At 39.0% G+C, this 27,944-nt stretch overlaps 1 protein-coding gene across 1 annotated transcript in view; it reads right to left on the bottom strand.

Moving 5' to 3' along the window:
• The window catches only part of CTNND2 (catenin delta 2), a 966,176-nt gene extending 938,238 nt beyond the window's left edge, over positions 1 to 27,938 (bottom strand). The window contains exon 1 of the mRNA XM_034657085.1: positions 27,661 to 27,938. Coding sequence (XP_034512976.1) covers positions 27,661 to 27,697 — 37 coding nt within the window. The 5' untranslated portion in view covers positions 27,698 to 27,938. The remainder of the gene's footprint in view (positions 1 to 27,660) is intronic.
• Positions 27,939 to 27,944: the final 6 nt, after the last annotated feature.

Raw genomic sequence — 27,944 nt, 5'->3', positions numbered from 1 at the left:
TAAATAGAATGTTGAGCACTTTTACAGACTTGCTTTAAGAGGAAGGGGGAGCAAGCAAACTTTGGAATTCATTAGCTATACACTAAAGCCCTACCCTATTTCTAAGTTAAAACATCAAGCTTTAATGATAAAATTCTCTCATTCTTATGACCTCTGTGTGAGAAACTTATNCAGACTTTCTGGCACCCTCTAGAGGCTCTACTTGTGTGTGTCTACGTGATTTCCACAGACTATGTGGTTCCTCCTTGTGATGTTCTTAACATCTTAGTAACTTAAAACGCAGCAACTCTTCACAATTCACTTTGAGCACTAAGATTAGCTAAAAATAAGAGACAGCTATGCTAAGTAAGAGTTTTCACTGGAAAATTCCCATTCTGTTATAGGGATGGAGAAATGATTAAACATTTTGGGTGAGGGTGGGGAAAGAAGTAGTACAGTCTGATTTGATCATTTCTGGATATTTCCTACAGAAATCTATTCATGCCAAAATAGTTATTCAACAGTCTCACATATCTGTCCAAAACTCCTAGGCAATAACAAAAAAAGCAAAAGGTAGTTCCAAGATGTTTACAATGTTTAAAGCTGAGGACACTCATGCACAACTATTAAAAGTTACTCAGTATCATGATACTGCCTGAAATGCCCTGAATTGCCACTTTAAGACAGAAACGGTTACTCTAAAATGTGGCCATCTTTTCCAAACCAAACCAACCAGTAGCCAGCAGGAGGTGAACTATAGTGTATCTGCTCCCAGTCAAGTCATGGACAGAGCTGCATCCTGGGGGTGCTGAGGCTTCCTCTCACTAACCCCTATATATTTATCTTTCAAGGCAAATTGGCTCACCGGAGATTTTACTGACTATGAATTTACCACTCTATCACAAAGCTAAAGTCAATATAAACATGTTGCATGTAAGTTACCTCCCCATTCTGAACCAATTAAGAAAGACTTGGATAGAATGAAAAATACAGCTCCTGCTTTACCGCTGCCACAGCTGAAGGGTCCACTTGGACTGGAGGCCACAGCCAGCCACTCCCCAACTTCCAGCAACTCGGCAAGGATCGGGAACAGAGGCTACCCCTGTTACACCTGCTCAAGACAAAGGTGAGGAGAAGGAGAAGAAGAGCAGTTTGACAGCCTCGTGTGGAGTATTTGCCTTCAACAAAACTTGTTCCATCCCTAGAAGGCCCAGCAGGTGAGATGCCCCCACTGGTGACAAGGAAGAACTACAAGCAACAGAGCGCCCACAGGAGCACATCTACTCTTACCCCCTCCAAGTCCCCTTGTAGGAGCGTAGGAGATGGAAAAACTTACACAGACTTAAGATAGTCTTCCTTTTTTAAAGCTACTCATTTGCAGATTTCTAGAGAAATATTTCACTAATTTAGATTTAAGAATATGAAGGTGTTTTATTATTTTTAAGAGTGTGTGTGTGTGTGTGTGTTATATGTGGGGAGAAAACTATGGTAACAGTAACTGGTCTTAAATTTGATATTCAGGTTAAATTTAATATTCAGGTAATAGTAACGAGCCTTAAACTTGATAGCTAGTCTTAAATTTGGTGATTAGTCTGAAATTTGTTATTCGGATTAAATTCTTAAACAAGAATTTAACGCGTTGTTTTAAATTCTGATGTATATGAACATTATTTTCTTTTCTGCATCTCACGTGTTCTTTACAAGCTATTACCTTCATGTTTGCTAACATTCAAGGCACATACTGTTAACCAGGTTGGTTATCTTACATTCTACCTTGCCTCTGCACTCCCCAGCATGTTGTGATGACACAAGACTCTTCTCTTTGCAGGGAAACCCTTTCATGGCCAAAGTATAAGAACTACATAACAGATCCCCCCACTTCTCATTTCATCTGACAGTGCTATTTTCTTCTAAATTGTAAAAATCAGAGTTCTTGCATTTTCATTTTTGCTGATGATATCTGGGTCCCAAACAGAACAACTTCAGTATTTTTTCCCTACTTGTGGGAAAAGGATCACAAGTTTGGTTCAATTGTCATTTTGTGTACAAATGTATAAATTCTCCATTTTCGTGACAGTCAAATCATGACTGACACAGATTTTCAAGCTCTGCTAGTCAGCGATAAATAGAATGTTGAGCACTTTTACAGACTTGCTTTAAGAGGAAGGGGGAGCAAGCAAACTTTGGAATTCATTAGCTATACACTAAAGCCCTACCCTATTTCTAAGTTAAAACATCAAGCTTTAATGATAAAATTCTCTCATTCTTATGACCTCTGTGTGAGAAACTTATCAAAATCTCCAGAATGCACGAAAACATGGTATTAATATCATATGTCATTGAGCCAGTGAAGTGTAGTAACATTTACTTTAGGAAATTAGCACCACAATCCCTCACCCAGATAACCTGTACTAAATCGAGGTAAATCCCATCATTTGTTTTCAAAGTAAAGTATAACCCAGGCACCTTTTAAGTCAGATACGAAAAAATATGTCTGTGCTGGTGACTAAGTAGATACTTTCAAACAAATTTGAAAATATTATAAATTATCTAATCCCAAAGGGGTTTGCACAAGTGGAAAACAAAGTATTTTTAACCTCTTATACTATTCATGGCTTGATCTTCTATTTCAGTAATTTGGACATAATTTTCCTATAGAACTGTTAAGTCTTTACCCATTTAGGAACAAAGGTTTCCACATTGTTAAATCATTCTGATAGAAATCTATGTTCTACTGAGTTTCAAACACTCAATAGACACTAGCTATTAGCCTATTGTTGTATCTAGTTCTCCAGCTACACGAATACACCCTTTACCCCGAAGCCTCAATTTTCACTTCCTAACCCCCTTCTTATGGCTCTGGCTCTAAGAATACATAACTCAACCAAAAATCCTCAAAGCTTCGCAGGGAAAAAATGCGACCAGAGCACCTCAGCACTTGGGATTAGCGAACTGAACAGACTCTGGGTTTTACTAGAATCACTAGCACATTGAGTTTCCAATCCACGAACATTAGCAAGAAAAGCAATCAAGAGCATCAAAGCCAAATGCTGGCTCTCCATCAGGTACGTTTTTGCTTCCACAATGGTCCTAAGGGAGCATTCTTGATAAAAAATTAAACAGACCAAATCTTAAAGTATATACATTCTCCATTTTTATGACAGCCATATCATGAATAATATTATATAAAATATTTAACTCAGTGCTATTCCTATACAGAAACAGAAGACAAGACAGGCAAGAGTTTGCTATTTCTATTTCCCTGAAAGAATAGAAAGACTATGTCACGTGTATAATGATATATTTATAAATATATGGATTTATGAATTTATAGATTGCATATATAATCTTTCAACAAGGTAACTCGGATTACAAATGCATTTCATAGGGAAGAATCCATTTAAAGGTCTAAAAGGTTAACACTTCATCACAGAGCTAAAATCAATATAATCATATTCCTTCAACAAACTATGTGTGTCTGTGTGTGTACATACATACACACATATACATGTTAAAATGCAAATGAAGATTTAAACAAAATAGATAACTTCGCATGGAAAGTGAAGCTGAGAGAAATAGTCCTGATCTGAATAAAAAGTGATCTGAAAAACACACCATATATTCATGGGCTTTTAATAATGCTATGGTTTGAATGAGCGTTCAAAGCTAGCATTGTTTTACTTCACACTTTTTCCATTTTAACTGGCAATGAAGTTACAAACATTTCTAAAGTTTATTATGGTGTCTCACAGTTAACTTTTAAAAGTAATTTGAATTATCACCATAAATCAAGCATGAAAGAAATAAGCCATGTTTAACGTGCTGGTATTTTACTCAGAAAACTTGCTGAAGTAGCTTTGCACTTTTGATAGTGAATCCTCAGAATCCTTTGGAACTTGTATCTAAACATTCATATTATCTGCAAATAACTTTTAAATGTTTCCTCTTCTTTTCTAATCCCTTGCTTCTTTTCTCTTTTCCTGTCTTATTGTGATATCTGAGGTCTAAGAAGTGGTGAGAACAAAGATTCTTTTGTTTTTGTGACTAAAATAGTACTATAAACCTAGGATTTCAGTATTATTTAAGGTTAAGAATGTCCCCTAATTCTTAGTTTACTACAGATTATTAATTATGACCTAGTTTTGAAATGTGATTTTTTTAAAAATATTTTATTTATTTATTTATTTATTTATTTATTTATTTGACAGAGATAGAGACAGCCAGCGAGAGAGGGAACCACAAGCCAGGGGAATGGGAGAGGAAGAAGCAGGCTCATAGCGGAGGAGCCTGATGTGGGGCTCGATCCCTTAACGCCGGGATCACGCCCTGAGCCGAAGGCAGATGCTTAAGCTGTGCCACCCAGGCGCCCCTGAAATGTGATATTTTTTAAACACTGATTGAAATGATCACTGGTCTCTCCTCCATCAGTTAATATTGGGAATTACAGGAATTGCAGGCTGGCGCCTCCCCTGTGCCCTCAGAATCACCCCTCTGCCTTCCTGACTCTGTCCAGCACTACGGCCGTGCCCTGCAGGCAGGGTTCTTTGCAGCTGAGTTCAGCCACTGGAAGGCCCTGCCAAGAGGCTGAATGGAGGGAAGGAGGGAAGAGATAGACTATCACTTCCTTCCTCTTGCCTCCAGCAGCCTCTCTGACAGAGGCCACATCCCCTCCATGACTCTACGTCCTGCTGGATAGTCCTCTCCCTCTGGGAAATCCAGGCCTTGGATCCTGGTGGCACTGCCTTCTCCTATCTCTCAAGGCCACTGTTTCTCAATCTCAGAACCACTGACCTTTTGGGGCCAGGTAGTTCTTTGTCATATCCTGTGCTTTGTAGAATGTTTAGCAGCATCCCTGGCCTCTATATGCTAGAGGCTACTAGCACCTCCCACCCAGTCATGACAATCAGAATGTCTCCAAAGATTGCTAAGTGTCTCCTGGTCAGGAAGAGGGACCACATAGTTCCTGGTTGAAAAACACTGATCTAGGCTAATGGGAGTCACGCTCCTTAAGGCTAGTCTCTGAGTTACTTCTCTGCCTCCTTGTTTGCCTTCTCAGCTTTTGTCTCAACTACGTAATCATTCTTCTATATTAAATCCCCTCTGTTGTAACCACATAAGTGGCGTGTGACTGATAAATTCATAACATGAAAACATACTTAGGAATGACTGTAGTACGCATTCTTGTAATAGCTGGCTTGTATCTGCTTTCTTTCATTTTACTCGTTGCCTTTTTTTCCCCTAATTTCTTAAGAGGAACACTTAGCTCATTAATTATCAATTATTCTTCCTTTCTAATATATGCATTAAATGCATGTACTATACTAGCTACACTCTTTGAATTTTGCTACTTGCTGTTTTAATTGGCATTCAGTTACATTTTCCAAAATGTATTATGATGTCTCAAAATTAATGTTTGAAAATAATTTTGAATTATCATTATAAGCCAAGCATAGAAGAAACAAACCATATTTAATTTGCAAAAGAAGCAGATTTCAAAAGATAAGGTAACAGTTTTTAAACTGTCTCACCAATATTAGAATATGTTGGTAGATAATCTCCAATGTTTAAAGTATCTATTATTAAGAAGCTTTTATTTCATATTATTGCCCAATCCACAGATGGAAAATAAAAGGTTTGGGGGAAAAAATCCTCACTTCCAATAATAATAATAATTATGGTTTTCTTCTTCATTATTATCATCATGTTCTCTTGAGAGTATCGTTGATCTTTAAGACAAATACATTAGAGAATCAAATGAGAAGGACTAATTTTTTTTGCATTTAGGGAAAAGTGCTATAGTAAAAGGCAAGAAAAATACAACTTCAAATTACAAACATCAAATTAGAATAAAAGTACATATAAATCCACCTAATAACTAAAAACATGTAAGCACCAAAGAGCAGCATGTAAACTTCCGAGTCCTTCCACATGGTGGAATCACATAAATCAATGTTGCATGTAAGAAAAGAAATACCAGGGACACCTGGGTGGAACAGTTGGTTTAGCGTCTGCCTTGGGCTGGGGTCATGATCCCAAGGTACTGGGATGGAGTCCTGCCTTGGGCTCCTTGCTCAGCAAGGAGTCTGCTTCTCCCTCTGCCTGCCACTCTCTCTCTGACAAATAAATAAAGAAAATATTTTTTTTAAAAGATAGAAAAGAAATACTGAAGGAAATTCTCTTCTATCTAAGCTTTCTTCTTTTAAAAGTGCCTTATAGAAGAGCTTAACAAGTTTATACATACACACAGAGGCACACACAAAGAAACAAATTTTGGAAACAATAAGAGACACTCAAAAATGCAATTATATTTTTTCTGAATTTTCATTTTATACTTGAAAAACTATATCGATATGTATTAATAAACGTGGTATAACAGAGTTATAAAAACTATTATAAATATTACATATTTTCCTCAGTTCTGTTCCCTAAAGAATTTCCTCTCTGTCTTCTGTGTTCTCTCTCCACACCACTATGCCTATTTCTTGTAAAAGGTTGCTCATTTGTCTCGGGGATGAGCTCCCCTGAGAAAAGGTCAGGTCCAAGGAGGGCAGGATTCACTGCAACCCAAGAAACAGAAGGAATTTGTACTTCTGTTTACTTCCCATCTTCAGGATAGAGCAATGCTTCAAGAAGACAGAAGCAGCAAATGTTTGGCAGTGTTCTACCACCCAGATCTCAAATAGTACCATTCCACCAGAAAACTCCTCCGACGCTTGAGAATCTGCAAAAGTGACTAGAACTTATTTGCAGAACCCTGAGCTGAAGCCTGCAGCCTGAAAACCACTGACTAGAACATTCGGTGTCTACATCTTTCCCAAATTATTATTTCATAAGAGCCATAGCAGTCCGCTCCGTGTAAGCCCCTACCCAACACTGAGCCTCCCTCAGTCCTCCTCAAATTTCCTCAGACCCCGACAGAGAACCCCAGCCCACGGGAGCCCGAAGCCAGTGCATGTGGCAGCACACTTCCGCAAGGTGTGAGCAGAGATGGGGCCACCTGGAAGTTTTGCCACGACCCTGGATGCCTCAAATTAATAACATTTTTCGGTCCTGTCCTCGCAATTACACTGGAAGCTTTTTCCAGGGCTCCTCAAGGCCTCCTCCCTCTTTGATTGCCTCTGCCAGCTCCAGCCACCCGGCCCCGCCGAGCTGCCCGCCCAGCAGCCTGCGGTTTCCATGGAGACGGTGCCGCACACCGAGGGGAGCGCCAGACGCGAGCCAAGTGGAGCCGCGGACCTGACCGCGCCGCCGCCGACTCCTGGGGTCCACGGGACAGACAGACGCGTCAGCAAGGGCAGGAGGGCCCGGGGAAATGACTGGGCGGCAGTACACACCAGAAAACAAACGGAGATGAGAACGAGAGACATATGAAACTGGCAACTGTCTCCGACGTTCCCAACGAAATGAAATGTAAAAATCAGGTCTGCAAGTTTATTTTTAAAAAACTATATATACATACATTTGCATATACATACATATATATGTGCATGTGCATATGTATGTGTAGATAGGAAAAGTTTGATCTGTCTTCTCTTAACATCTGGGAATAGCATTTCCAGAAAAGTTCATTTTCGTGGAAATATTGAAAAACAGCAAGGCCACTTTGGAGTGTGCTACTATTTCATTTGAACACATTATCATAACATTTATCCCCAATCATGACTCATGCCCTATTCTGTGCCATTAATGAGACTTTGACATTTTTTTTTCTTCCTTTTATACAAATCCCTCAGTTCCTATTCTATGTACAAGAATTCTGAAGCGGGGTGCCTGGGTGGCTCAGTCGTGAAGCGTCTGCCTTCGGCTCAGGGCATGATCCCAGGGTCCTGGGATTGCCCAGCATCAGGCTCCCTGCTCAGCGGGAAGCCTACTTCTCCCTCTCCCACTCCACCTGCTTGTGTTCCCTTTCTCGCTGTCTCTGTCAAATACATAAAATCTTTAAAAAAAAAAAAAAAAAGAATTCTGAAGCAAAACTTGTTTCACCAATAAAAGCTGTAGGCTCATGAATAACTCCTAAAATTGAAATATTTCTAAGCTGTCCAACTCTCCTTCAAATACTCGGCCGGTAATTTTTTCTATGCTGTATTTAGGGCTGTTCACCAGTATCCCAATTCTCCCTGTCCTCAGGGCATATGGTAGGACTGGCTTCCCTCATCGCTGAAACTTGAGCATGTCCACATAACTCACTCTGCCTGATGATATAGAACTGAGTGACAGATGACTCAATTTTCCACTCCCCTTTCCCTACCTCTATGATCATGGAAGAATTCACCAAGACGCCAGATCCATTGGCCTGGGTCCCAGAGTACTCAGGATTATCCAAGCCTCCATTCTCACCTTTCACCAACCCTTGCTGAAGATGCACCAACTTTTATTCTTTTTAAGCTGCTGAAATTTGGGTGCTGTCTGTTAAAGCGGCATAACTGAGTTTATCCTAATGAATACACAATCTCCTTATGCAATCATAAAAAATTTAATACATTATGCTCATCTGTATGAGGTGTCCAGGGGATTATGACAGATTCTCTCTTCAAGGTCGTGGTCTGACAAGTTAGCAGGTGATTACTATAAAGGACAAAATATGAAATATTCCATAGTGAATGAAAACAAAAGTTCTATAAGAGTTCACTTTGGGGTGAAGTTTAGACTAAAAGGCTTAGCACAGGAAAGTGGATTTAAGATAGTGACCTTGAGGGGTACCTGGGTGGCTCAGTCAATTAAGCAACCAACTCCTGATTTCAGCTCAGGTCATGATCTCAGGGTTGTGAGATCCAGCCCCATGTCAGGCTCTGCACTGAGCATGGAGCCTGCTTAGGATTCTTTCTCTCCCTCTCCTTCTGCCCCTCCCCACCAACTCATGTGTGCACTCTATCTTGCTCGCTCTCACAAAGAAAGAAAGAAAGAAAGAAAGAAAGAAAGAAAGAAAGAAAGAAAGAAAGAAAAGAAAGAAAAGATAGTGACGTTGAAGAATTAGCAAACCCATTTTTATTTTCACAAGGAAAGTGTTGGGAGTCTGAAACATATATTAAAGACTCAAGAACTATGATAATTATTATAGTTAATATTACTAAAGCAAGAGAATTGCAAGTCTTATCATGACCAACAGATTCTGCATGGGTAGGTCCAGCTAAATCTGAACGGCAGAAAAACAACAGGTTTTTTTTAGTATAAGTGTGTCCCATGCAATATTTAGGACATACTTACACTGAAAACAAAACAAAACAAAACTACTGATTACCGCAATTTGTATTTTACTAGGCACCCTGTATTTTCACTTGGCAAATCTGGCAACTCTAACTCTAGGTAAACAGGTACATCCTAGGAATTGTGTAGGTTGGGTAAAATGACCAGGGACAGGCATTTAAGTTATCAGTAAGACAATTCATAAAATGAATACTAATTATATTTGTTTCTGGTTTTGTAAATGGAAGGAAGCAAAGATTCCCTGTTAAAATATTTGTTAAAATATCTTCATTTGTTAGAATATTTTCAAAACAAATGATGACAATGCCCTTAGCTCCTATAAAAGCCATAAACTAAACAAAATACATTAAGCAAGAAATTTTGCCAATTTGTGTTACCCATATCACATGACTATAAGCCGTTATCAAATAAAAAGTTTTCTTTTTTATTGTTTTTTTCTGTAATTTTGAGAAATTCCCTCCTTCCCTCACCTTAACCATAAATCCACAGCACAGATGATAAAAAATATTTTATGATTTACTAATAGTTAATAAATCAATTTGAATAACAATTTCAAAATATTAGGACATCATCCAAGGCTATTAAAATCAAAAAATCATTCTTTCCTTTACTGAAATCTTTGAGCAGGCATTTTAAAAACTTACGGTGTTAAAAATTTGATTTGAAAAACAACCATTTTGTTTTAGGATCATTTTAGGTTTACAAAAAAATTGCAAAGACGGTAGGAAGAATTCCCGTATACCATCCACACCTGATTTCCCCTATTATGATTATCTTACTTTAGTATATTTGTTACAGCTAATTAGCCAGTATTGGTACATTATTATTAACTAAAGCCTATACTTTATTCAGATTTACTTAATTTTTCCCTAACATCCTTTTACTATTCCAGGATCCCATCCAGGACACCATACCAAGTTTAGTCTAATGTCTCCTTGGGCTCCTCTTGGCTCTGACCATTGTGTCAGATTTTCCCTGTTTTTGATTACCTTGAAAGTTCTAAAGAAAACTGTACTAGGCATTTTGTACTATGTCCCTCATTTGGGATTTGCCTGATGTTTCTCACATGATTAGTCTGGGACTGTAGGTTTTGGGAATGAAGTCACAAACATCAAGAGTCATTTTCAAGCCATCATACCAAGTGTATAAGATGGATTTTTTTAATTGACAATTTTTATAAATTGCTTACTTATATTCTTGGAAACTCAATTATATTTTAATGCCCTCAATTTAGTATTACCAGCATATCCAGTTTGAAGTAAACATTTGGACCAGATTCACGAGCTTCAATTATATAAATCAACGGCATTTTTACATGAATTCTAACATAATTTAGAATGATCATATGACATTTTAAAGTTCAAGAACAAAAAATCATTGAAACTTCGAAGAGTCTCATGAAAATATTAGAACATTAACTTATGTTATAAAAAAATAAATAAATCCTATATAGCTTAAAAACCAAAACTACAAGCTTAGAGCTAGCCTGAACAAAACCACCACCAAAATAAAAACAACAAGAGCAACAAAAAACCCAGAGGAGATACAATCGCTGATGAAGATAACAGTAACTGTCTAAGGCAGAAAGGGACAGCCTGCATCCCACTCCCCAGGGCCAAACACACCCGCTGCCGGTTCTGTAAATTTCTCTGGGATTTAAGTTAATTCTTTCCGGCCCTGCCAACTTTAATCCAATCAGTGGTTTCCCCCATGACTCAAGTGTTGGCACATCTCCCCTAGTACTTGAAAACACAAGAGAATTTGAATCTCTTATTTGTTATTAACCTACTAAATAGTGAATGGCAGATGAAAAAAGTATACGTGTTATTTTGCAATTATTAATTAGCTCCTCAATTAATGAGATTAATGATTAGGTTTGAATTGCCATTTTTGGAGGTCAAAAAAAGTTGCACGTCAGCAATTCCACATGGTTCTACCCAATACTCTCAAGGATACGGCAATGTAGGCCTGGATTTCCCAGGATGACTCATAAATAAAACCCTTCTCAAGGCATGTAAACAATCAGGTGAAGGTACCATTTCTCTCCCTGAAAAAGACTCAAAACCAAAAGCTGAAATTATTAGCATGCTGAATGTCCACAGGTAAACATGTAAGAAGGAGCCAGAATGCCACTTCCACTGAGCTCCAGAGGACACCAGTATCTAGGCAAGCACGCAGATGACACCTTTTTGGTTACAAACCCCCAAACTGCTCTCCAAGGCTAAACTGTGTCAGTTACTTTCAGACATGATTTACAGACAGATTCAAAAGCTAAACGTGCAGACATAAGTAGCCAATACAATAAGAAACAACTGAATCCATATTTTTGCTTAAGTGTGTAGCAACGAGTTAAACATTTAAAAAAACTTTAAAATACTCCTGTTAGTTAAGAGGAACCTCCTCAATCTGATGACCCTACTTTAATAACTTTAAGCTAATTTTCTATGTGGAGGCTTTATATTTTTCAAAATTATAATTTCACTAAAGGCATAGCTAATTTAAATAAAAAGGGGATTTTGTGATAGCAGGGTCCAAACATGAGACACGAAAGTTTATAAAAGTAAAAACTTATTTTTCTGTTAATAATAACTCCAAGGTACAGACATTTCCTATATGAGATGAAATAAGAGTAAATACGCAATTATGAAATTATCACTCCTGAAGTCACATAAATTGGCTTCTGATATTTTAATATGTAGCAGCTTAAAAAAATTCATATTCATGACATATTAACATGTATTCTTTAGTAAAAAAGTCACAAAATTTCCAACATATATCATTCAAGGGCTTATGCCAAGAGTAACATTTAGATAATGTCTTCATAATTTAATTTACTTTTCTCTCAGTTGACAATATTCCAAATCATAGATAGTATCTTCAATTTACATATAATGGGGAATGTAATATAAATTCACCCTGAGAAAATATATCTACTTTTAAAGATTTTATTTATTTGAACAAAAAGAGAGAGAGACAGTGAGAGAGAGAGAGCATGAGCAGGGGGCAGAGGGAGAAGCAGGCTCCCCACTGAGCTGAGAGGCTGACATGGGATTGGATTGCAGGATCCCAGGACCATGACCTGAATCAAGGCAGACGCTTAACCAACTGAGCCAGCCAGGCGCCACAAGAAAGCAAATCTACTTTTGATAATCATTTATTATCATTTTTCTCATTTTTGCCTACATTCATCAATACTTTCCCCTAAGATAATGTCTTGACAAACGAATATCCTTTTTTTAATTTTTTAATTTTTTTATTTTTTTAAAGATTTTATTTATTTATTCGACAGAGATAGAGACAGCCAGCGAGAGAGGGAACACAAGCAGGGGGAGTGGGAGAGGAAGAAGCAGGCTGGCAGTGGAGGAACCTGATGTGGGGCTCGATACCATAACGCTGGGATCACGCCCTGAGCCGAAGGCAGACGCTTAACCGCTGTGCCACCCAGGCGCCCCGACAAACGAATATCTTGAGAGTTCTCCTCTAAATCAACATTTCCGTGTTTCATATTCTCTGCTTTAAGATGAATATTGTTCCATGAAAAAGTAAATGACCTCCTGCCACAAAATTCCTGGCATATTTATATTCCATTTACTAGGAGACAATCTGCCTTTGAAAAACAGAGAATGCCAGGAAATCACATGACAGCTGACCTGGTAGGTGAAAGCATTATATTAGATCTGCACATGGAAATGCATCAGCTGTTCCTAACTAATCATCATATTGATCTCTGACATTCATTCAGTGATAGATGATCTGTCTTCTCTCTTGTCTTCCCATTTCAACATCTACCTGTGATATGATTCAATGATTATTGCATATTAAAAATTTACCCTACATAAGATATCTACTTGAAGCCAGGTAGGCATTAATCCTGGTGAGTTCCTACTTTTACTATATCAGTACAGGATGAATTTCAAAGTCTTTTTAATGACCAACCTTCAAAGAGGTTTCATTCTAATAGGGGAAGACAGGAAAATAAACTTGCAAACCGATAAATAAATGAGATGATTTCCTATTCTCTTACATGTTGAGAAGAAAAAAAAACAGGGTAAGTATTAGGTGAGAAACTTGAGAAAGGATCAGCTTTAGGGAGATGTGTACTAGAGACAGCAAGATAGCCCAAGGGGCTGTCGCCAAATAAACCAGTGGGAGAGGATGTAGGTGAGTTACTACAGGAAGGAGTTGAACTTTTTTCTGTGTATCATTGCCAGGGTTCTAAGCAAAAAGGCAAGATGCGAGTGGATACAGAGGGGGCTCTCCAGCTGCTGTGGAGATGAACTTCATTTATGCATTTTTTTTAAAGACTGTATTTATTTATTTGAGAGAGACAGCATAAGCAGGGGGAGCGGGAGGCAAAGGGAGAGGGAGAAGCAGACTCCCCGTTCAACAGGAAGCCCAACAGGATTGATCCCAGGACCCCGGGATCATGATCTGAGCTGAAGGCAGATGCTTAACCGACTGAGCCACTCAGGTGACCATGGTGATGTACTTCAAAGAAGCACAGGAAAGGCAGGGTGGCCAGCCAGCGGCCTGCTACAGAAATCTTGGTGAGAGGCGATAGGGGCTGGGATCAGCATTTTTAAGAGTGAAGATGATAAGAAGTGAAAGGTTCAACCAAGGTGAGGACCATCCATGTAATTTTTTAAAATATTGTAAAAAAGACTTTTGGAATACCATATGTTAGTAAATATGGAAATTTGTATCCAGGTATTCTATCTAGCATACTGTTCTGTGTGTCACATTCTATAACTTATAAATCAAAGAAAAACACTTAAAGTGAACTAAAAAAAAATCCTTTACAAGACTTTAAATAATGACCCAGATTAACAGTCAGTGATTCCCATTCACTTAGAGACTATTTCATTATCAAACACCCCAAATCTACCGTCAGAGGTGGTCCTTCCTGGGCACTGGGACCTTGCTGGTTTTACCCTGTGGTCTCTGTTATGGATAGAATGTTTGGGTCCCCACAAAATGCATATGTTGAAGGCCTACTCTTTTAATGTGATGATATTTAGAGCTGGGGCTTTGGAGGTAATTGAGTTAGATTAGGTCATGATATGAGTCCTCCTGGAGGGATTAGAGATCTTATGAGAAGAGGAAGACAGAAAGATACATGCACAAGGAAATGCCATGTGAAGACCCAGAAAGACAGCGGTCATCTACAAGCCAGGAAGAGAGCTCTCACAGGTACCGAATCAGCAGGCATCTTGATCTTGGGCTTCCAGCCTCCAGGAGTGTGAGAAATAAATGTGTATTGTTTAAGCCCCTCAGTTCATGGTATTTTGTTATGGCAGCCTGGGCAAAGACTGCCCATGTAGTCTTTTCATTTAGTGAAGTCCTTCCCCCATCACAACAGACAAGCCATTGGACATCTTCCCTAACTTCTGTGACAGAGGGGAACGTGGCATGTTCTTACATTTGTACTTAGGTAATATGTATGCCACGGCGCATACTCAAGGCTGCAGAGCAGCCTACAGACCCGCTGTCAAAATGTTCCACCATCTCCTTCTGCTGCACCACAAGCAGCTTCACGAATTCGGCCATCACGATATCCTCTGTAATGCCATACACGTCTGCGTATCACAACACCCGAAACCTCACACTGCATCTGAATTTTTTAGCTTAATATGCACGTGCAGCTTAGCTTCTTAACAGGATGACGGCACGCTTTTCCACGCGCGACCAGAATCAGTGCCAAGGGCTGGGCGCCACCTGCATACACGAGGATGACCCACCTGCCTGCACTGTCCTGCCTCATAATGCACGGAGAAGCAGTCCTACCTTTTCCCAAACACCTAACGATACCCATCTTCAAAGATTCATGAGCGGTAAACACATGGGTAACAGGGGAAACTGTGAAGCAGAAACACTGAAATTACGCATACTGTATACAGGCAGCCTTTTAATGTAAATCATGGGCATACATATTGAAAACTAATCAAGTACACGAAACAGGAAACAGTGTTATCCCTCACAGTCCACAAAGCGATTCGCTCTAAAAAGTAAGAAGAACAAGAAAGGGCACCAAACATAGCTGTGTAAGCATGAAGAACGGTGAGAGAAACTGAAAATAACTGCATTCAAAAGCATCTTCTTCGGGTCAGAGCTAAAAAAAAAATAAAAAATAAAAACTCCCCTAGCCACCAAATCCTGAATCCGCCACATCTCAATTAGCTCACATGGTAAAAAACTGCAAGGAACAGCATGTATGCTCAAACTCCGATGAATATCACCTAATCGGAGAACAAGCAAAAAATGACAAAATCCACTATTGGTTCCCAAATCTGTTACATTGTTTTCAAAATTCTCAGTCGCACTTTCAAAAGATAAAATATGGGGAAGCACTTGTAATGACTAATATGCTACAAAGCTCAAAGGAATAGCTTTGCTTATATTTCCTCCCACACCCTGTTCAACGCAAGATAGCACTTCATCAGGCTGTCACCCTGCTCTCTCCCACTTGCAGCGCTCACCTGCCATTCTGGAGGTAGGACCACTGGTAGAAAATGCATATTCTGACAAGCCACCGGGAAGCCACATAAACTCGTATTATTACACTGTGAAAATGTAAAGTATTTATGTTTGGTACTGAAAGATCTTGAGTCTTAGTCGCAATTATAGAATGCATTTTAACAGAGTTGGCACACAGAAGGGGGGGAAGGATTTCAGAGAAGTGACAGGAAATCAGGGGGTGTGGCAACCTGAGCTAGAAATCCAAGTCTGAACAGGACAGATGCAGTGGCTCTTCAACCAGAGAAAATGGCTCAACCCCCCCAAGGGGGGGCCGATCGTCTGGCCCTGGAGGAGCCTGCCATTTGCTACTCTTTAAAACATATTGCTTCTTCGCAATTCATACTCAGCCCAGTTTGTTGACTGAAAGGATTCATCAATGACCAGCTGGCCAGCCCATCAAAGCATCCTGTTGCCAAAACTAGTTTAAGCTTCCTGCTCCCTCTCACTTCTTAAAATCTCCACACTTCTTCTCAGGCGTTACTAACCCCTTACCCCTCTATCAGAGTCACCAGAACACAGTCTTCTGTCTCCACCATCCATACTTGTGGACCAAGGAGGGATGTCACCTAAGAGTCACTTTCCCCAAGGGTCAGGTTCCTCTTGCCCCAAATCCTCTTGCCCCTCAGGGGTTCACATGTACAAGCTACGAGCACCCCATGACCTCTCAAATGCTACAACAAGAAACATATAATCATTGTACAATTCATTACACAACCTGCCCTAAGCTAAATTAAAAAAAAAAATAGAACTGTCTCTGAAATTGCTATAAGCACAAGCAATACCATGATTAATATCTCTGCTTGAGTCCCTAAAACTTTACTCCTCACTGTGTAACATACTCACTGAGGGGATACGAACTTCCCTTCTGCACTTCCTTCAAAAGTTTTGAGAATAGGGAACAAATTAAAGCTTTTTTCATAACTTTACACACGATTTCTTCCTATTGGCAGCCTACAGTTAGAGTGATAAGAATTCTCTGAAATTTTGTTCAAAAGTATTTAAGGAAATATGCTCAAAAAATGGAAGCCAGCTACAGTTCACACTTCTAAAACTGTTCTGATAAAGCCTTCCAGGCGCCAGACTCGGCAGCCCACCAGGAGAAAAAATAATATTCTGGGGACATTTCTACAGACTTCAATCCCAGAGGAACAATAGGGCTTCATTTTTACTACTCTTTTAAGCAGCACATATCTGTGCAAAAAAAAAAAAAAAAAAAAAAGAGAGAGAACATTTTTTGAGCCAATTTGGTATGACACAATTTTTGAAGTGGTATAAGGAAATAATAGGAATTACTTCCAGGGATGGATGAAAGAGAAATCCTCCTTTAAGAGATACCCAATGGCATGGAATTTAGCAGTATCTTTACAACCATTAGGGGATTGAGCATTTCATAACCATATTAATAATGGAGGTCAGAGATTTAGTTTTACAGACAAGAAAATCTTTTGACTCCAGCTTATCAAAAAAACGAAAAAAAACAAAGAACCTGCTTTTGAAGCACACCACAAATTTCAGGGAATCTATTTTATACTTAAATGCCTGTTATGACAATGCTTCCCAAAGAATTTTTACATTTATTATCATATCACATTCACAAAAATACTGTAAATGTTGATTGATCCTAACAAGCAAATGACAAAACAGGTCCAGGTACAAGGTCACAAGAGAAAGCAAATGATTTCATGATTTGGATCCCAGAATTCAGAATCCTAATTCAGTGTTCCCTCCAGAATGCCACAGTGCCCAGTACCCAAAATGCAACCAAACAAACCCTCGTTCATGAACCGGTTTTGACAATGAAAACAAGAATGTACATATGGCCCATAATGATTAACGGAGTATTTACTATGCACCAATTATTGTCCTAGGATTTAAGGATCAATGATAAAAAGACAGATGACCAGTATGGAGTAGGGGTGGAGAGATGCATGGTCCCATGTGATCCACGGACCAGAGACATAGGTACACGATGTACCTAGGGGGTACATATAGGATATGATATAGAAATATATGTATGGGGGCACCTGGGTGGCTCAGTCAGTTAACCATCTGACTCTTTATTTCAGCTCAGGTCATGATCTCAGTGTCCTGAGATGAAGCCCTGCATGGAGCTCTGTGCTGAGTGGGGAATGTGCTTGAGAATTCTCTCTCTCTCTTCTCCCTCTGTCCCTCCCTCTGTGCTCTCTCTTCTCTCTCTCTCTCTAAAATAAATAATCTTTTTAAAAAAGAAATATATATATATCTCTATATTGGATCTGTGAAACAGAAAATCATATATTTGCCTAAGAATGACATCCTAACTTACTCTTCCCAAACAACTTGAAACATACTTCCTCGAGGCCACACGGAGGGTGACTATAGTACATGCACAGAGCTTCCACCTGTGAGCCCCAGAGCATGGCAAACACCTGGCCTGTCACACATAGGTCCCTGAGCCTGTGCAGGTGTGTAATTATGTTTCATGTGGAGAAAGCAAAGGCCAGAATAAGAGAAAAAGATATGTCATCTTCATGATTTAACAGTAGAAATAACTAAGGTGTTTGAGGTTCACAAATACACTAGGTTCTCTGCTATGTAGGTGAGATCCATAGTCTGTCTTTTTTTTTTTTTAATTTATTTATTTTAGAGAGAAAGGGCATGCACATGTGCAAGTGGGGTAAGGGGCAGAGGTGGAGGGAGAGGGAAAGAATCTCAGGCAGACTCCACGCTAAAAACAGAGCCTGACATGGGGCTCAATATCGCCACCCTGAAATCATGACCTGAGCTGAAACCAAGAGTCGGAGGCTTACCTGACTGAGCCCTTCCCAGGCACTCCAAGATCCACAGTCTCTTAATCCACCTTCAAAACAACCTGAAAACACAGGAATTATCTCTCCTTTATCAATATTGACACTCAATAGTAACTTACCCACTTGCTAAAAGAAAAAAAAAAAAGGAAAAGTTGAGATATGAACTCAATCAAGTCAGGATACAACTATTAAATACTCCCGCCACCATTTGCTCCATTGCCATATTTACTACTGAGACACAGAAAATCGGAACAAAACAATGCTCCCTTAAAGAAGATGCCCCCTCCCCCCAGGAAAAATGAATACATTTAACTATAAGCTTTAGAATTATGTTTTAAAAATAAGAATAAAATGAGAAATAAACTGATCAAACATGGCAAAGGGTAATATAACTACCTTAGACAAATAATAGAAATCAAAAAGAAATGAGGCATAAACCAACTGAGAAATAGGCAGAAGATACAAATAGACAATTTACAAAAGAATTACGAGTGCATTATAAACTTATGTAATATTCAACCTCAGCCATATTCACGGAGAAGAAAATTAAATCACAGGAAAACACAATTTTCCCCCTAACTGGAATGGAATGCCTGGGTTTTGTCTTTTTTTAAATTATAATACCCAGTTGTTGAAATCATGGGGAAATTGGTACACTCCTCTCTTTCAGAAGGAAATGTAAATTATGTAACCTGTCTGCAGGACAAACTGACAACATTATCAACAGCCTTGAAAACAACCAGGTCTATGAAGAAATCTACAGAAAATAGCCTGATGAAAACTACTTAGCTTTAATCACAGCTTCATATATCCCACCTAAAAATGAAAATGCCATCAATCCCCCAAAATAGGAAGTTATTTAAGTAAATGATGTTACATAAAGGTATGGAAAACAGACACTAAAAATGAATACAAATTATATGAAAAAAGCCACTGTACATGTTAAACAGTAACAAAACAGGATATGAGGTATCTTCTAAATTTAAAAAAATGTATATGGCTTAGCATTTCTACTAAAAATAGAGTCATTTCTGAGACGTGAGATCATGCATGAACTTAAGCTTCCTTTCATCATTCCTGTATTTTCAAATTTTTAATGATCGTGCATTACTTTTGAAAACAAAAAAAGAATAAAACATTATTCAGGAAAGAGAAAATATTTCACTAATATGCTGTGCAGTTCTCAAGAAGACACCAACCTGCTAAACCTACTCAATACATCTCTTAAATCTAAAAACAGAGAAAATCTAGTTGTAGCACTGAATAGGATATATACAATATACACTCAAAAGATGTATGTTGTTAATTTCAGTCAGGCATTCAGCTAATTTAATTCATGAAATTTATCCCAAAGCAAAAATATAACATTCTTTTTAAAATTTAGAGGCATGCTTTTTTTCTGTGTAATGATGTAACATGTAACACACAATTATGTATTTGGTGGGCAGATAATACACAAAGAGCAAAACACTTGAAACCTTGTCATTAACACTATGTTCTTGTGTTTGTATGGGCGCGTGTATAGGTATGTGTGCTGGGTATCATATTCAAATAGTTTTCTGCTTAACCTTTGTAACCTCCAGTATCATGAACACTTCCCACTTTCTTGGAAGAGATAAGTCCCAACTGTACGTTCCTTTGGATAGAGATGTCATAATATATTTATGCACCTATGGTGGACTTAACGTTATTACGCCTTTGCAACCCAACTCAAACCAAACAGTCTGATCCCCACGCTACAAGCCCCAGGCTTCCTGCACCACCTTCCATGACCTGGGTAAACATGACATGATTTCTACTGTCTCAGACTTTTCAGATGATGCCTATTTCACCTTTCTGCTTTTCTGGAGCTCTTCTCCACCTCCTTATCCAGTGACTCAAAAAAACAAAAACAAAAACAAAAAAAAATCCAAAGAAACAAAAAACAAACAAACAACCAAAAACACACCAGAGTCAGCACCAGTGAGGACTGTGTTAGAGACAAGAGACTGAATTTTGGCTTTTCTGTATTTGGAAGACGTGGTTTGCTGCCAAAGAAGTTGCTCTTCCTGGAAATTAAATTATTGCATTTCTGAAGGTAATGACTGCTAGGTTACTCTAATGTTTGAGAGTCCAAACAAAATATTTGAGAGAGAAGAATAAAATTTATTTTAAGAAGTGAGCTTTTTTAAGGTTGAGCAGTCATGCTCGGAGTCAAATAAAACATCACATTTACTTAGAAATTCACTTTTTTCTTCTTTCTTGACTGTGTCCATTTTTGCTCCTATTCAAAGTTAAAACGTTAAATGCCAACCAACCTCTAATTATCTACACTGAGGTAGAAAGTGCTGTAGATAACAGCTTGCACGGATCATTATTTATGTATGGTTTGGGAAGTCAGATTATGACACTGTCCCTTTTATGCCCAATTCTCACCACTTACAAGGCCATCCAATTATTGGCAGTCAATGTCTAACGTGGGAAGTAGGGAGGGAACACGGAGAATGAGTTATTTTAAAGTTGGCAATACAAAAATCAGTTGAATTTCATGGACAACACTGTCTATAAATCAGCCAGGGCATTAGACACTCCCCCGATAATTCCTGATATAGTGTCAAAATACCATAAAATATTTAAAGAGCTCAACTTCTAAGCAAAATACTGTGGAAGCTATTATATCCAGAATTCTACAGCCAAAATTCTTTATAAACCACGTCAATCAGGAACACTTCTTGCCTACTTCTGATATTTTTCCAGGTAAAGGGAACTTAATTCATGTAGCACTTTGGCCTCTCTCCAACCCTTCACTTTCTCTAATTCTGAAAAATAAAGGAAACATCTTGGCTAGTTCCTTCCTTCTTCCTCCAGAGATCTACCTTCCTGCAGAAAGGCAAGGCTAGGCTCTAGAGCTTAGAGACAGCTCTGTTCCTGCGGGGAGAGAGGAAGGGAGAAGGTCAAGGTCCTGGGATGTCATCTGGCATCACATCAAGCTACATCTAATCAGTATTATTTCACTTCACCCATAGTGGCTGCTTCTTTACTTCTTTTTTTTTTTTTCAAGATACCAACTTTTTTCAGAAACTATAAGGGTTCTGGGATGATATTTATTGTGTTTCCTAAGGACACCAAAAAATCCACATTTTGGCACATTTTATAATTTAACATAAACGTATGCCTTTTTTGTGATTTATGTTGTTGCATATTTAAAGGAAGAAAGATTATATATAATAAGCATTGTAAGATTACTCAAAACCTCCAAAACCAGATTAAGCTATATAAAACATGTGTACAAAATGCATTTTTCTTAATATATGCCTATTGTATCAGCTTTCTTTTTTTTTTTTTAAGATTTTATTTATTTATTTGACAGAGACAGCCAGCGAGAGAGGGAACACAAGCAGGGGGAGGTGGGAGAGGAAGAAGCAGGCTCCCAGCGGAGAAGCCTGATGTGGGGCTCGATCCCAGAACGCTGCGATCACGCCCTGAGCCGAAGGCAGACATTTAACAACTGCGCCACCCAGGCGCCCCTATACCTATTGTATCCGCTTTCTAAAGACAGTTGTGATAATCACATCTATTAAGCAAAAAAATGTTATTAATGAGAAAACTCTAGCCCTTACCTATGCAGGATAAATGTATTAGCTAATTTCAATGACAGAATTAAACAAATTAAGCATCCCATTTAGTAATACGTTATAATGCAAAATTTGTAGAAATTTTGACACTTATATTTATTTAACCAAACATAATTGGCTCACAACTTACTTTGAGCCAAAAAACAGAAAGGTCTTTTATTATAACACGTATTTTACTCTGGTAACTTATAATTGACAGTTCCCACAACAACAGATAAATCTGAATATAAATAACTGTATTTATTGTCAAAATGTTTTTCTGACTTAAGATAAATTAGTCTCTTGTTACACAGGTCATATTCTGTAACATATTCTAAGATGTATCCAAACACTATTTTTGTAAAAATTATGTTGCTAAAGATCATGGTTCTCCTTTGTAGGAGCTGGGCATGACCAAACCCGGAGGAGCTGGGCACCTGACTGAAGGTACTCAGAGTGAGGTAACAAGTGAAAATCACCATTTATTATCAAAAAGGTACCAGTGCACACACTTTTATTTCAAAAAGTTGATTTTAATGGAGGGATTGGGTCTTCTCTTTACATAATAAATTTAGCCTTTTAAGGTTTCTTTTTTGTTACAATGATATTACGATGGGATTCATGCCCTATGGTTCTCAACAGAGCACATGTTTTAAAATGTGACCTCATCAAAAGGGAAGTCATGTTTCTTCAACTGTCTATAATATTCTTTGTATGAATCTTGTAGAAAATTTGTTATTAATCAGGTGAATAATATAACATTAATAGAGAATATCAAAGTTTTATAATTTCTGACTCTGATTAGAATCTTTTCATTTTTTTTTTGAGATTTTATTTATTTATTTGAGAAAGAGAGAGTGAGCAAGAGAGAGAAAGAGCACAAGCTGGGGGGAGAAGCAGAGGGAGAGGAAGAAGCAGGCTCCCTGTTGAGTAGGGAGCCCAATGCGGGGCTCGATGTGGGGCTCAATGCGGGGCTCCATCCTAGGACCATGGGATCATGACCTGACCCAAAGGCAGACACTTAACCGACTGAGCCACCCAGGTGCCCCTAGAATCTTTTTTTTTTTTTTTTAATAATGGTGCTGGGAGATATAATTTACTTCTCTTTTTAGCTTAACTAATATATATTTTAATATGTAAAGGACTGGTATGTTGCAGACTAGAAAACCTGATATACTTTATATGCAAATTTACATAATAAAGTAATATTACACTAGGAGTAGGGAGAGAATATATCCATTACTAGCCTTTGTTAGAGAGGGTGGAGGCCTATATAATATATTTAGTAATACATAAATGAAGCATAAGTATCCCTCTTAATATGCAGATATGTATCTCCTGTGTTTGTATAAATGTTTATAATTTACAAGCCACTTATGCTCTTATTTACTTTATCCTGAAATCAATCTCTTCAGATGTTCTGTCCTTTCCTTTTGTACCCATTTTACAACTGGAAAAAAAAAAACTGAGCAAAATTCTAAGTATCATATAAATGGCCAAGGACACAGCTAAAAAGAGACAGAGCTGGGATCCACCCAAAGCCAGCACTCTCTCCACATCTCTATCTGCACCTACACAAAGGAGAATCCCAAATAGCATTACACTATAATATAAACATATTTAATTATTTTAGGCATGTATTTTACATATAATATACAGGATATGTATTACACACACACACACATATTCATTATAGGTTGGAGCCCAACTGTTTCCTCTAGAAATATATTTCTGACATGAAATGACAATAACAGAATGATAAGTTTCAATAGATGTAATTCATTTTACAGATAACTTTTCAGGAACCTCACCGAGGGATACATGCGAATATGTGTCTAAGATGAAAAGCTTCTAGGAAGTACTGTTTGCAATTTGTCAGAAACTAATTGATATAGAGTGTAACTCCAATATCCTAATACAGCTGAGACATTTCCTACAAATCAATTAACTGTGATATGGACCTTGAGATCATACTTAACAGCTATGTGATCAAAAGATAAACAACTGGAAGGGTCATCACTACACATTTTTGTTATGAGTCTTAATATTTTTAATGGATTAAAAGCACAGTGTGATAAAATATTTCTGTGAATTTCCTGTGTTACAGGTACTGTTTGTGAACATAATTAGATTCATGAAACCCAACCAGGCAATGTATTAATCAGGGGGCTAGACTGGCAGACAATGTGATAGAAACTATTTATCTATGACACACTTAATATTTTACATTAATACAAAAAGCTGTTGCTTTGGCATATAATCAAATAAATCTGAAGCCAGCAACAAGTATCATGAACTGTTCCCACTCAAAGTAATTTTTCGCCCACATCCACATAACACTTATCACAAAGCCATCAAAGTCCTGAGAACACCTTTGGAATACGGATGATGAAAGCCATCATGGAAGCCAATCAAAGAATTTGGCTGGAAAATGTATTTCTGACCTGTGAATCAGCCAGCAAAGAGCCCTTGTACCACACCTTCCATGGCAGTCCTGAATTTAAAAATATCTGCCTGACTTCTCTTGATATTCATGCTCTCAATGCTCATTCAGAGATAATTCATTCTCTGAATTCAGTGGTCCACTTTAAATCTCTCAACTATGTGGCATCTTCTAAAATAAAAATCTTTATTAAAAAGAAAAAAAAAAAACACCTTTCAGGAAGAGTAGACTAGCATCACTAATTCCCCACTACAGAAGTAAAAATAATGTTCCTACAGAGAAACAATCATAAATGGGTGTTCAAATCTTCTGTGGATAGTCATGAGAAAAAGAAAAGGAAAAAAAAAACATTTTTGGCAGTTCACAATGCAACAGTTCCCACTTAAGTCCAACTGGCTTGTTACAACCAGATACAATGGTCCATACAAAGTATACCTGACTTTATGGACAAATTATAATAAATGGTTTTAAATGTAGTTTTACTGTTTTCTTACATAAGGAAAGCCTGATGAAATTACTCTAGAGAACTCACCAATAATCCCACATAAATGCATACCTATAAAAGAGAACTCTGATAAAGCACCACGGGAAGTAACAAGTTCTATAATATTTTCAGGAGAGCACTGCATTTTCAATTATATGTCAAAAGTAATGTTATATTTGAGAATACGATAACTTCATTTTTAATTTTAAAGGTCATTATGAAAGTGACATTATCCTTAGAAATTATTTAACAAAACTATAAATTGCATTTTCCAACTAATTTCATTTGAATTTCATTTTCTCCCTGATGAACCATTTCACTGGGAGAAAAACTTGGCTTGTGTTCTCCTGTGGAAGATGTGAAGTTGATGGAAATACTGTAATTTGACAGTGCATGACTTTTATTACAAACAATGAAAACATTAGTGACATCTATAATGATTAGGTTGTACAACTACACAAACATTCACCAAATTAAATAACTCCTTTCCGCAAGACTATGACAATTTTATTAGAGCAACAGCCTCATGTACTTACTACAATTGCCATTCAATCAGGCACTATCATTTTCAATCCACAATATACATAAAACTCACATATACAACCCATATAGTTTTGCTCATGCTCTTCGGCTGCTCTCTGCGCTCACACATAAGCACAGAACAATAACTACTCGTCCTTTAAGAGTCATGGTTAAAACCGAACAGTAGACTCAAAAGGGAAAAAAAAGAGAAAGGAACATCTACCTCACTTATTGCTTCTTTTTCAAAGAAATTTTATATTAAAACAATTCAGGGAGCACAACAGTGTGTTCAAAGCACTCTTGGAAAGTTTTCTAATTGTGACTAAGGTGAAACTAACACAATACAGGTAGAGTTAATCACACTGTTCCGTTAACTCAAGCCCTAGAGAGCTTGCTAGTCTTCCTGCAACGCTGAGACTTGTTACTTGTGTAATTACAGGCCTCCCAAATTTCACCATCTAACTCCAAATGCAAGCATCTTCATTCAAGTCCTGAGATCCTGTGACCCACAGAGCCGAAACGATGCCACTCACCATTTCCCCCGAAACATTAAAAATGGATTCTGCATGTGGCAAAGAATGTAGGGCAGTTTAGAGCATCCAGTCCCTATTTGAGGATGCCTGTTCATTCTCACAGCATGAGCCCCCAAAATCATGCACGGGTTCATCCCTGTAATTCTACATGAGTCATATCAAACACTTCTCCATGGGATTTTAGAAGTGGTGCAGCTTGAAAGCCTTTTAATCCTGTAGGTGAATTACTAACTGCAAAAAGATGAACTGGACTACCACCGGACGCCAAGCTTCTGATGGAAAGATGCACAATGAGAGAACTCTTGGGTAGTTTGACCACCTCCCTATTTTCATGGAAGTCGTTGCAGAAAATTGCAAGCATCTTAAAATATTGGTCACATAGTTCCAAAAAGTGAAAAATCTATGCATGTCAGGCCTGACAGTATGCTTACAACATATTCCTTTTCTACACCAACCTATTTGCTTGATAACATTAGGCATGCATGTTAACAACACCTTTCAGGGCCAAAGCAAATCAGATCAGTTCAACCAAAGCACACAAGGGGAACAAAACATCTTGGAACCACAACCTGCCCCTCTTTTTCTGTATTTCCACACCCTTCACTTCGCCTCCATTTACATCTCAACACAACTTTAGACATTTTGGAAGTAGCTGTTCTTTGTTGGAAACACACACACACACATACACACACACATATACACACCCCCCAAAAATCCCTAAGACTGTTTTCCTACACACGACCAGGGAGGCTGCACAACCTCTCCAGCGACTTAATTCTGAACGTAGTGGCTCGAAGCAGCTGAGCAGCAATCGATGAAAACACATTACACACCAGAATAAGAGGAAGGTCGGCGAAAAAGAAAAGCAGCTTTGCTTTCAGCCATTAATTACCGATCACCCAAATATCGCATCTCAATCTCCCACACACATGCACAGCGTTCCAAACCTGGGTTTCAGGCGGCGCTTTCCAGAGCCTCGCTATCTATTGTCAGGACGCAGAAGCCCCCGAAACCTGTGAATCGAGCTGAAAAGGCTTCCTCTGAAACCACTAAATATAGACGAAAGGGGCTCTGGGTCTGGCAAGCAGCAGGAGACAGAAGAAATGGCCATGGACGCTTATGACTAAGTATTTCCATTTTGTTCTAGCCAAACATCGTAATGACATTGAACATAAGGGCAAAAGACTATAGGGAAGTCCTCCCCACCCCCACCCCGTCTTCTCTGTATATTAGGGACGTCATGAAGGCAACGGGTATGTTCTTGAAGGTGGCGGGGAGCAGTATTGTTGGTGTTGCCCTATATACGCTTCCTCCGGGGGAGAGGGGTGGCAGGGAGGGGGAGCACGCAAAAAGCCACTTGCTAACCGCTCCAAGAAAGACACTAACCCGGTCCCCATTCCAAGCAGAGCTGTCTTCCGAGAGAGGACGGGGCGCGATCGCGGTCCTCCCCCGGCTGGCAGGACCGCGCAGTAGCCGCCAGCCGGCCGGGAGCAGAGGACCAACCCCCACCGGCGGCGAGGAGGAGGAGGGCGAGGAGGAGGACAGCGCCGACGAGGAGGATGCGCCTGGCCCCAACAGCCCAGCGAAAGCAACTCACCCAACGGCGCGGCGCCCGACTGCTTCCTGGAGAACATGCACCCGCCACCAGCGACAGCTCCTCAGTCCGGGAAAAGGCGTGCGCGCCGCCGCCCGGCTTCAGGGCAAGGTCCTGACCTTGCCCAACTGCAGCATCTTCCGCTTTTGTTGTCTGAGCGCGGCCGCGGGACAGGCGATGCTGGCGGGGAGCAGGGGCGAGCGCCGCGGGGGAGAGGCGGCTCCCGACGCGAGTGCGCGGTGCCCGGCCCGGCGGCCCCTCCGAGCGCGGCGAGCGCAGCGCCCCCT

This window comes from Ailuropoda melanoleuca, chromosome 3 (assembly GCF_002007445.2).
Source record: "Ailuropoda melanoleuca isolate Jingjing chromosome 3, ASM200744v2, whole genome shotgun sequence".
NCBI classification, from domain to species: Eukaryota; Metazoa; Chordata; class Mammalia; order Carnivora; family Ursidae; genus Ailuropoda; species Ailuropoda melanoleuca.
The sequence above is the reverse complement of the archived record's forward strand: the minus strand, read 5'-3'. Positions and strand labels throughout refer to the sequence as shown.